The 12,510-nt window shown below is 39.5% G+C and overlaps 1 protein-coding gene across 1 annotated transcript in view; it reads left to right on the top strand.

Annotated features, from left to right (window-relative positions):
* LOC147178933 (uncharacterized) overlaps positions 1-12,510 on the top strand; it is a 45,173-nt gene that overhangs the window by 6,856 nt on the left and 25,807 nt on the right. Inside the window, exons 2-9 of the mRNA XM_086068041.1 lie at positions 1,814-1,953; positions 2,884-3,009; positions 5,101-5,175; positions 5,359-5,532; positions 5,626-5,783; positions 7,194-7,382; positions 7,553-8,033; positions 8,576-8,738. Coding sequence (XP_085924167.1) covers positions 1,882-1,953; positions 2,884-3,009; positions 5,101-5,175; positions 5,359-5,532; positions 5,626-5,783; positions 7,194-7,382; positions 7,553-8,033; positions 8,576-8,738 — 1,438 coding nt within the window. The 5' untranslated portion in view covers positions 1,814-1,881. The remainder of the gene's footprint in view (positions 1-1,813; positions 1,954-2,883; positions 3,010-5,100; positions 5,176-5,358; positions 5,533-5,625; positions 5,784-7,193; positions 7,383-7,552; positions 8,034-8,575; positions 8,739-12,510) is intronic.

Raw genomic sequence — 12,510 nt, 5'->3', positions numbered from 1 at the left:
AGCTTTGCTTTGAACTTCTTGCCATTCTTTAAGTTGCATTAAGAAAAGTAACGTTTTAAAATGTTCCTTGGGATCAATACAATACAATACCTTCCATATCCAATTTTGTGCATTAATTTAAGATGTTTATTTTCAGTCCAAATTTTTTTTTTTAAATGGATGGATTTCTTAATGAATACATGTATTTTGTGTTATTTTATAGCATTCAATTATTATATTATTAATAAAAAGTAATCAAATAAATGAGAATGAATTATTATCTATTATTAAAATAAACAATGCTACCTGTTTTACATACATAGGCCTACATATCTTTAATAAAAAATTGTTAGTTTTTTAAATACATGCATTTATGTATGACGGCGCCCACCTATCCATTTATCAAATCAAATCTGGTCTTTGAGGACAAATATTTGCCCAGCCTTTTCCTAACTTAACTTTTCATACTATTAACAATTATTAAGTTTATTTTTTATGCTTGTATGTCTTTCACATCACTTGTCGTTAAAGTTTAAAATATTTTGCCATTAAAGTTAAGTATGCATTTTTTTTTAAAATGAAAGTTGTACCCTTGTAGGAAAGTTAAATATGTTCTATTGTTACTTAAAACATTGTCTGTGCGGTTCATAAATTATTTGACCATGTAATGGATTATTTCTATTTACATTAGGCCAACAGTATTTCCTGTGAGAAAAAAGAAGTATCAAAGGTAAAAAACAAAAAGAAGGGAAAAATAGTGCCATCTGGTGGATTTGGATGGCACTGCTAATGCTATCTTTTAGCCTCCACTAGCAGTAGAGAAAGTAATAACACTATTACAACTATTTGTAATTTATTTCACACACATATATATATTATCTCTCTCTCTCTCTCTCTCTCTCTCTCTCTCTCTCTCTCTCTCTCTCTCTCTCTCTCTCTCTCTCTCTCTCTCTCTCTCTCTCTCTCTCTCTCTCTCTCTCTCTCTCTCTCTCTCTCTCTCGAACAATTAGCTGTATCCAAGCATGTCACCAAACCGGCGGTAGGCTTTCTCTAATGTGAGAGTGAAACGCTGTCTCTGACTGTCGACCAGTCTAGGGTGTAGTCCGCCTCTCACCAAATCACTTGAGAGAGACTACAGCTTCCAGCCAATCGGTATAGAAAAGTGAATCATGAATATCAAGTGAATTAAATTATGCCGGGCTCAAACTGTAGCAACGAAAACTTTACAGTTGCTGTAAAACGGGCTGCTTCTTAGCTAGCGTCCCTCCCTAGTCATTTGTATGCAAGTCATTGTCCCATGTCAAAGTGTCCTTGAGCAAGACACTGAACCTTCATTTGCTCCAAGTAAGACCTGGCAGCAAAATGCAGCTGAACTCCTAATTGCGCAGGTTTGGGGGGGAAATTTACTTTTGTGGTTCCAATTAGTCAAATAAATAAACAAAACAAAATCCCGTGATTTAATTGTTACTATTTCAAAAGCAATGACTGACATATGACATTTCGGGAAGTTAAATGCGAAAAAAACCCAACTTTGATTCCAGTGCCCCATCTTCCTCATTTCAAACTTCCCTTTTAGAGTCCTACCCGAATGGTGATGATGATGATGATGATGATGATCATCATCATCATCATCATCATGAGGTGGAGCGTGTCACTGATGCGGGTTGCTCGCATGTGCAGACGTGTGCTCCCTGAGGAGAAAGCTGAAAGGTAGGGAGAGGGAGGTGTGGCCTCGTCAGGACTGACACACCTACAAGAAGTGGAACCTGAGAAGAAAGTGGGCGGGAAGTACAACGCAACATTATAACAGCAAATGTTTTTTGTTTTTTTTTAGGAGCCGATCAGCGCAGGAAAAGAAGCGAACAACTCCAGGTGCACCGGATTTGAAGACTAACTCCGAGAATGCCCAGTTTAGGAGCAAAGAAGAAAGACCACGCGTCCAGAATGGAGAGATTCATTGAGGACTTGCCACAGGTAAGATACCACTGCGCCTTGGGACAAGAAAGTTGTCATGTTAAGCGGCAACTTGTCCAAAGTGTCATCACGCCGCAACTCTGAAGGCACTCTTTCGTTCCGTTTATGGAAAGATCTTAAACTTTCAGTACTTCCTCACTTTAAACGTGTGCAAACACTGCCATTGAAAAGCTTATATTTACTGCAGTGGTTCCTCTTTAACAGCACGGCGGGCTAGTGGATAACATGTCTGCCCGAGGTTCAGGGTTTGAATCTCAGCTCCTGTCTTTCCTGTGCTTAAAATCTTAGGAAGAAGAACACGTGATATTTCGGCGCAGTTCTGGATGCGGGAATTTATTTTTCACTTTTGTTAACCACCATACTCAGTTTTATACCTATTTATAATGCGCAATTCATTTATTTACAAAAATGTTAATAATATCCTAAAATATTCCATTTAACACATTAATAGACAGCAAATAAGTACTGTATAAGACTTAAAATATATTACAATATTAGCACTTATTAAGACCTTTCCCCAGTATTTATCTTATGACAATAAGGAATTCTTCATTAACTGTTGCAGTCAATGTGTTGTTGAGCAACATCAATTTGACATTTTCATACAAATATAAAAATGAATTAAATTATGCCTCACCTGTTTGCTGAGTTTGGTCATGTGATCTTCGCAAGCAGAGCAGTGATTGGTTGTTACCTGAGCCCTGAGCACTTGTGATGTCATTTTCAGTCAACAGCAAGTAGCAAAATGGCCGCCCCCTGAAATGGTTAAAAAACGGCTGGATTTTGCTGCTCAACTCATATTCCACAAATGCAATATTAATCAGAATACCCTGTTTAGACTGTTGGTGCTATATTTTGTAGTCAACTTGCATTTAATGACAAAAGTCATAACATGAAATGAGACCAAATTGTGATGCGTTGTGATTGCAGCTGAGCAACGAGATGCAGCTGAGCATCATGAACAAGGTGAAGACCGGAGAGTTGTCCATCGACGATGCTCTGGACCTGGCCAGGAAAGACCAGTTCACCAAATTGCAGAGTGACCTTGACGACGAGGTCAGAACATCACATTCATATTGTCTTTATGCTGACTTGGCGTGATGATGTTTTCATCCCGTGGCAACGTTATTGCTCACAGTTGTAATAGACATGGGAGATGTTTTCACGTGATGATAATGCGGGTGCAGTATTTACAAGCATTGCAGTCCACGGGCTCATATTCACAGTCACACCTGTGGACAATGAGCAGGATCAGGCGCAATATCGGCGTCATATTTCAATTCCTCATTTGATCGCTGTTGAGTGAAAACCTTGGAAGTCCACTTCATGATGAATTTGACTTTTAGCATCATGAAATTCTCCGTGAAAAGCACGTATACAATTACAACCAATGAAAGCATCGCCATTGTCCGCCACAACTATTCTGCAAAAACCATCGCTATCACTTGAATAAATCCAAGTGCTGAGAACCTTGAATAAAAGTAGTGTCAAATGTTTATGTTGAGGAGATGATTAAAGGTAGACTTAGTAGTGCAGTGGTGCATGCGGCAGGCTTGATTTCCAGTACGTGCCTCAAGACCCTATTGGGTTATATCAGAAAGGGTGTTACTATGTTAGGCATGAAAACGGTGCCACACAGAAACCTTACTTGGTGATCTCTGATCGAACAAGCTAAAAGTCACAGCAACGTTAAAATTTTTTTTAGAAGAGCTCTTTTCCAAAATGTTACAAAGCAGTGGTGCTCAAGTGACTGATAAAACTGCTTTTGAAAAAATGAATACAAAATAAAAATAAAATCCTTGACCACCATCATACCCAAAAAATGAATACAAATAAATAAATGCTCGACCACCATCATACCCAACAGTAAAATCTAGTAATTCATCGGCCTAATTAGTTTTCATCCTAAAAGAGACAGTATGTACCATTAACTCATTCACTGCCATTGACGGCTATTGACGTTAAAATTTAATTTTAACTATTTCTATTAGTTGTAATTTTTTCCCACTTTTGTTAACAAGAGTATGAACACCCAAAACATTGTTTAATTGTACATTTAGAACAGATATAAAATTTGTGATTAATCGTGAGTTAACTCATGGTCATGCAATTAATTACAATTAAAAAATTTAATCACCTGATGCGATTTAAAAAAAAGAAGAAAAGATGATTAAAAATTAGGAGCGTCAGGCAATTACATTTTTTAATCGTAATTAATTGCATGACCACGAGTTAACTCTCAATTAATCAAAATTTTTATATCTGTTCTAAATGTACAAAAAAAAAATATTTTTTTAGGTACAATTAAAAAAAAAATTAGGTTTTCATACTCTTGTTAACAAAAGTGGATTTTTTTTTTTAACTAATAGAAATAGTTAAAATGAATATTTGACGTCTATAACCATCAATGGCAGTGAATGAGTTAATGGTAGAAGTAGCACACTTAGAGAGTCACTGTTATAAATCAGATTGGATCAAACTGTGAGAAAATCATTTGTGCAGGCCTACAAATTCATTTGATTTTGGTAAATTATTTCACAACCTGAAGCTGTTAAACAAAATATTAAATTCTGTAATCTTTTTTTTAATGGCATTGTGAAAATATGATCCTAATCATGTGATACATGCAGGTAAAAACCGTGTGTGTAAAATTCTGATATATGTCAATTTCAATTTTCACAAGGTATCACTGAAATGCTTTATTAGCCAACCTGTTATTTTTTTTCTTGCCAAACATTGGCACAAGCGAAGAGGAACATGAACATGCAGACATTCCAAACAATGTTGCTTCAATATTTTAAAACATTAAACCCAAATGTTTGTGAAAAGATAGATTTCAGTTGCCAGTAAAAAACAAAAATCTGTCTAAACTCGCTTGGTGGCGTCTATTAAGCAGTGCTCTGTATTAACAAAAAGATATATATTATATCGCTCTAAAATGTGACATACGCCGTTGTCATCGGACTGTGATGATGTATTTGTTCAATTCTCCCATTCAGACATTTGCTAGATGATTTGTTCTGACAGGAAAACATCACGTACAAAATCGACCTATTGAATAAATGGTGATACTATCAGACATTTTGTCATCTATTAATCTGTTGTTTTATGTATTCATTATGTATTATGTCGTCACTGTTGACGCAGGAAGAGCTTCCTTCACAGTACAACTTCAGTGTGCACAAGCGTGGACGCTACCGGTGGAAGAAACGAGTTCTTCAGGTATCTATCTATCTATCTATCTATCTATCTATCTATCTATCTATCTATCTATCTATCTATCTATCTATCTATCTATCTATCTATCTATCTATCTATCTATCTATCTATCTATCTATCTATCTATCTATCTATCTATCTATCCATCCATCCATCTATCTATCATCCATCCATCCGTCCACGCAGATGGATTTCACCACAAAAATGCTGTGCACGATCGAAAAAGGGATTGTCAAGCGCCAGCTTCCCTTTGTTATCGTCAAGAGTTGCGATGACGGAGTCGGTTCCAGATTCTCAATTTTATTCAAAGGCCACCATGATTACGAACTGGAGGCCACTTCAGTGGATGACAAGCACAAGGTTGAATTTCACACTTGGTACACAAACAACAACTTGTTTCGCACCCATGTTTTTGCTCTCTCTTTATTATTGTGCGTGCTTCCTTTGCTCCAGATAATGCAGCTTGTTCACCAGATCATTTACAGAAACATCTACAGTCATGCTGAGGGGGGCAGCGCAGGGACACACCAGCAGCCTCAAGCGTCACAAACCCTCCGGAAAGGCGTCCTTTTGCTGCACAGGGGTGGACTGGCATCATTCCGATGGGTCAAGTACAAACATTTTCTTCGAGGTCAATAATAACAACAACAACAACAATAATAATAGTAGTAATAGTAATAATATTAACAGTAGTAGTTAAAGCACTATATAAAAAAACTATAATATGTTATTATTATTATTATTATGAATATAACAGTAATCATTTTGAATAGTGTAGTTAAGGTCAAAATTAAATTAGCCCCCTAGCAACTATTGTGCAATTATGTTGTGCTTTCAAAACACACAGAAAGTTAGCTGTTTTTAACCCCAGCTCTAATAATAATAATAATAATTTGTAGTTAAAGCACTATGTAAAAACATTCAATTTACTATAATATATTATTGTTATTATTTTTATTTAATAATAATAACAATTATTATTATTATTTAATATTATGAATAAAACAGTAATAAATTATTACTATTCTTATTTAATATTATTTTTATGAATATATCAGTAATATTTTTAAATAGTGTAGTTAAAGTCATGATTAAATTAGCCCCGTAGCAACTATTGTGCAATTATGTTGTGCTTTCAAAACACACAGAAAGTTAGCCGTTTTTAACCCCAGCTCTAATAATAATAATAATAATAAGTCGTAGTTAAAGCACTATATAAAAAAAACATTCAATTTACTATAATATATTATTATTATTTATTATTATTTAATCCATCCATCCATCCATTTTCTGTACCGCTTGTCCTCACAAGGGTCGCGGGGGTTGCTGGAGCCTATCCCAGCTGACTTCGGGCAATAGGCGGGGTACACCCTGAACTGGTTGCCAGCCAATCACAGGGCACACAGAGACGAACAACCATACTCACAATCACACCTATGGACAATTTGGAGTGTCCAATTCACCTGCCATGCATGTTTTTGGAATGTGGGAGGAAACCGGAGTACCCGGAGAAAACCCACGCAAGCACGGGGAGAACATGCAAACTCCACCCAGGAAGGCCGAAGCCCGGACTTGATCTCACAACCTTTGCACTGGGAGGCGGACGTGCTAACCAGTCAGCCACCGTGCCGCCCATTATTATTTAATATTATTATTATTAATATAACAGTAATAATGGTGAGTAGTGTAGTTAAAGTCAAAATGATTAGCCCCCTAGCAACTATTGCGCAATTATGTGGTACTATCAAAACACACGTTAGCCGTTTTTAACCCCAGCCATCATAATAACAATAATAATAATAAGAAGAAGAAAAACAGTAATTTGAGCATAAAAAAAAAAAAAAAAAAATCTCAAGTGCATATCAAACTGGTAGCCCTTTACACTAATCAGTAGACAAGAAGTAGTCTTCAGTTTCAAGAAGGTTGATGACTCCGTGTTTAGAAGAACTGTGGAATTCTAGAGATGAGCCCAGCCGCCACTTAACAAAACAAAAGCGTGATCTCCTTCACTGTCGTTCCAGATATGAGGTCCAACTGCACCCTGGCCAGCTGACACTGACGCCCTTCAGTCGGCAAGGCGCCGCCGAGGGCGATCGGCTGCCCTCCGCGCCTGTGAGCGTTGTCATCCATCTGTCGGACGGCGACGCCAGTGTCCAGAAACCTCACAGTGCCGATACCTTCTCTCTGGTCACTCGCAAAAATCAATACCAGTGAGCGCAGGTCTCCGTGTCAACGTGATAAGAATTCATCTCAGATATGCAGTATCATAACAACTGTCTTCATATTGTGAATGCTATTAGCATTCCTATCGATATCAGCAATATATTCCATTAAAGTAGTACAAAGCATAAGCGCGTTGTGGCTTTCTGGTTTATTACAGCTTCAGAGTGCCTCCATCGTCCGAGCCACTTCCCGGTGCTGCGCAGAAGGAACGGGACGCTTGGGCCCAGGCCATCGGCAAGTTGTGTTCGGACTGGAAAAGAAGGTCCAAGAGTGAGCGCATGTTTGTGGGCAGCGAGAGCCTCCGACATCTCGGCATCGCAGAAGACGTACGGGAGGACAGCAACGGCTCGGACGTCGAGTCTGCTGACGAGGACGTTTATGAAGACCCCAATGTGGCTCATCAAACGAGTCAAGTTCCTGATGTTCCAACGCAGACTGCCCCTGATCCTACCCCCTCCCACCCTGGCCCACCACCCTCTAACCTGGAGCCTCCAAACAATGTAGCAGATTCAATAGGGGACAAAGTTCCTTCTACCAAGACGATCCCACTGCCCCCACCTTTACCATTCAGGTTCAAAATCAGTCCAAGAAAGAACCGCACTAAGGCTTTCCACTGGGACATAGTTGGACCTGACAAGGTACCACATCACCTACATGCGTTCTGTAGAGTACATTTTGCACTTGGAAGGGAGTAAAAAAGAATCGACTCCCTTAGCCACGCAGCTGCTGCTGTGTGTTGATATATCGCTCGTGTCAGCTGGATTCTTTGCAACTCAAAACCCAAAATGATGTTTTTGGTCTCCTTTGAGATACAAGCAAACAGCAGGAGTTGCATAGCTCAGGTGGTAGAGTCTCCCAAGCTAAAGGTTGTGAGTTTGTTCCTCAACCCTTTTGTAACTTTTTTTTGTAAAAAAAATAAAAATAAAAACTAGTAAGAATGAGTCAAAATCTCTCCTTGCAAAATTAAGTAAAAAAAAAAGTTTTTTTTTTCATGTGATTGACACTAAATATGCTTTGAGTACAATTTACTCTCTTCCAAGGGTGAATGTCACTCTATTTAGAGTGGGAACCAAAAAAACACAAAAAATCGACAGAATTGACTGTATTTCCAAAGTATTCAAAGAATTCTGCGGTGCGGAGGATTTATGTCAATTTCACCGACCAATGTGTTTCTTTGCAGATAGCAAAATCAGTTTGGAGGAAAGGAAGCCAGCGAACGGTCCGAGTGGACACAACGCGTTTGTACGTGCAGTTTTCTGTCAAAAACGTGCAAACCTTCGGCACGCCGGAGCCCAGCACTGCACAACACATCATGCTCAACCAGAAGATTGCGCACAACTTCAGTGAGTAACCACACGTGCCGTCATTATCGTGGTTTGTTGTCTTTAATACTTACAAAAACGTGTCAGTTAACACCAAAGACTAAATTGTGTTTCATGTTCACAAGATTACAAAATGATCGGCTATTTGTCTACAAAAACATATTTAAAAGTGCTGTTGTTGTGAAAGCTGCTTGCGTGGCGTTCCCGCATTACATTACCATGACGACAAGCCCCGAGTCTGAAGAAAGAGCAGTGAAGAAAAAGAAAAGTGAGCACACCCTTTATATTTTTGTAAATATGATATCTTTTCATGGGACAGAAATGACACTTGCAACAATGTTAAGTAGTCAGCGGACAACTTGAATAACAAATCAAATGGATTATCCCCTCAAAATAACACAGCCAGTAATGCCGAAACCGCCAGCAACAAAAGTGAGCATACCCTAAGGTTTAGAGAGGTATTCTCCGAGAGTGCGGAAGTAGTTGAAGAAGTAATATTACGGCTGCTGTATCTTTAGTCATGGGTGCGACGTTGGCAATGAGCCAAAACGTCAAATTTTATAAAGTAATGGTCAGGAATAGCCGTAGCATACGGCAACACCATTACATTTGAGGTTACTAAACCCCAAGTTAATACCAGATTTAAGGTTTTACCATTTTTATGGGTCGCTACATTTATTATCGCCGTAAAACCAAAAGTATCAATTATCGTCTGAAATGCTACAGTAAGCGGTTCTAACGGAGAATTCATATGAATATTAAAGGCATCCATAATTAGTATATGATCTGCGTAAGTTAGCAAGTCAGCCACAAGTTCAGAAAATTCATCGAGAAAGCTAGAGTAAGGTCCAGGGGGACCATAAATAATAGCGGTGGGAATCATTGAATGTCTCACGATTCGATTCCGATTTTTGGGTCTGCCATTCGATTCAGAATCGATTTTCGATTGGGAATGATTTTTGCTTCAATCTAGAGATGTGCAAGGAATCGTAATGATCTACTCCAGTCTGACTCGCTAATGCTAATTAGCGCTACTCGCTGCACTTTTATCACTCGAAAGAACGGTTCCATGCTGAACCCCCCCCCCAACTTTTATTGGAATAACTTGATCGTGACTTTTTCCTTCTACTCTCTAATGTGGCTACAACTTAACAGTGTATCAGACTGCGTGGAACCGCACTGCCCCTCAGTGCGTGCTGTTTTTACAGACTTTGCCGGAATTCACAGCGCACGATCTATATCGTTATGTAGCCAATGCCGTCTCTTCTCCTTACATCAGGGCTGATTTAAAAGCTTGTCTCTGGGACAAGATGCTACGCTCACACCGGGGGACAATATACCTCGTAATGCAAAAGGTAAAACTTGTTTATCATGCTCATTGACTTATTTTTACATAGTCGGTTCTATGTTGAAACGCTGTGACGATGTTATGTTACTATGTTTACTAGCATAGAACAAATGATTATCGTAGTGGCAAGCGATGCGCTAATTTCATGAATATGACTCCGGCTCCAGAGTGAAAAACTCCAAGCACAAAGACGAAATCCCCCATTATTAAACAGTCACATGCACTTAATAGTTTTGAAGAAGGTGCGTTTTAAAACTAAGCTGCGCGTTTGTGCAGTTGGGGCGGACGCTAACTGTCTGGCTGGTTAATGTGATTTAAAACACGTAATTCGACACCTCCGTTACAATCTTTGTTAGAGTGTACGTTTACGAGTAAAATGGATGAACATTTATCTGCTAATTGCAACATTTAAATACTAACCTAGCAAAAAATTATCGCTGCTATCGATCAACGTCGTTCGTCTTCATTAGTAGGTATGCGATAAAAGAGCAACATTTGGTTTACTCTCTTTGTCTGTCTGTCAACAGACCACAAAGCAAGATATGACCATTTTATAAGATAATTGATTGGATAAAGGACTTTACGCTGTACCAGATTCAATGGTTACAATACAGGCAAGTGGCTCTTTTGCCGTCCAACGTCCCCGAGGGGGCGTTCCCATGAGGGCGGTGACGTCACGTGCAAAAGGTCAATATTGGCCATTAGTGTATGAGGAATTTGATGGGGCCCTCTAGCAACTGCCTCGGTTTGCCTAATGGTAAGTCCGCCTCTCTGCTCGTTATCAGAAGCTAAAAAAATAAAAATAATTAACCTCTGCATCTAGCAACACTGCAGCTCTGCTTAACTTTTCACTCGACATGGTAGTAGTTCTACATCTGCTTTGCAAGAAAAAAAAATGGCGCTACTAAGTCATTGGCGGAGTAACTCAGTGTCAGAGCAGTATTTATTTATTTATTTAAAGGCTGTAATTTCACAGTCGGGCTAAAATCCGAAAATGTACTTAGCGGTGTAATTTCCGACTTAATGAATGGGACCGTCCATTAGGTAAGTGCACAAGCATATAAAAGTAATTAAAAAAATCCCTCAATGTTGTTCCTTTTTGAAGCAGATGCTGTTCCTCACCTTGGCCTGCAGGGCGCAGTGTGTCACAATGTGTTATCAGCTGCTCCCCAGAAGTGGGCCATATTGTTTTTCCTCTTCAAAAGCTTTTCTCTTCTGACGAACTGATGGCAACGCTGCTTGTATATTTCAAGAGCACAGTCAGGGGAGAACATCTCACAAGATTCCCCTCGCCGAGTGTCCTCCAAGTGGCTCAGGCACATCCAGCGGCGGGCGCACGGGCGGCGGCCTGCTAAATGGAATCAGCATGAAGGTGCAGGCGGGCAACATAATTAGAGTCCACATATTTATGAAATATGGATTCCGAAAGTGCTAGATAGCTGCGATTCCCTGCGGGACGGCGAATGCCTCACAATGCTCAGCTTCGCTAGCTTTGCCTTGGCAAAGGCTTGAAAAGGTTGCCTAGATACACAAAATATAGACAAATATATCTCCATCCGATCGCTTATATTTTTTCCCAATCTTTTGGTGATGTACATGACAGAAAAATGGAAGAAAACATGTATTCTTTTTGGGGGGATATAAAAAGACACAAACTCCTCCTGGAGTGAAGTTTCATTCATGCAAATATGGATGAAAAAACTGTTTTTAATAGGAGTTTTTCCCTCTCCGCCCTTTGCTGTCTCTTGGCATCTGCCGAGCACACGCGCGCACGCACGCACACACACACACACACACCCACCCACACACACACACACACACACACACACTGCTTGTGTAATGCTATCTGATGAATAAGTGTATGGCTGCGAATGAGATGTGAGAAGAATAAGAAGAATATGCCGTGTGTGTGTGTGTGTCTTTGTCTTTGCTACATTATGGAGCCCATACTCAAATTCCAGCCTGACCTTCGCATTCTTCTTGCAAAAAGCATGAGAATGAATTATGACTTTATTATTGATCTAGACTATTTTAAAGTTGTATTATCTTTTTTTTTTTAAACACATCTACAATTGATAGGGCCAACTTGCACACACATGAACACTAAAATGTGGGGGAAAAAAAAAAAGAACACATTTGCCATCCATCCATCCATTTCCTGTACCGCTTGTCCTCACAAGGGTCGCGGGGGTTGCTGGAGCCTATCCCAGCTGGCTTCAGGCAGTAGGCGGGGTACACCCTGAACTGGTTGCCAGCCAATCACAGGGCACACAGAGACGAACAACCATACTCACAATCACACCTATGGACAATTTGGAGTGTCCAATTCACCTGCCATGCATGTTTTTGGAATGTGGGAGGAAACCGGAGTACCCGGAGAAAACCCACGCAAGCACGGGGAGAACATGCAAACTCCACCCAGGAAGGCCGAAGCCCGGACTTGAT

Source organism: Leptonotus elevatus, chromosome 2, assembly GCF_054856555.1.
Source record: "Leptonotus elevatus isolate MCC_2025b chromosome 2, RoL_Lele_1.0, whole genome shotgun sequence".
NCBI classification, from domain to species: Eukaryota; Metazoa; Chordata; class Actinopteri; order Syngnathiformes; family Syngnathidae; genus Leptonotus; species Leptonotus elevatus.
The sequence above is the reverse complement of the archived record's forward strand: the minus strand, read 5'-3'. Positions and strand labels throughout refer to the sequence as shown.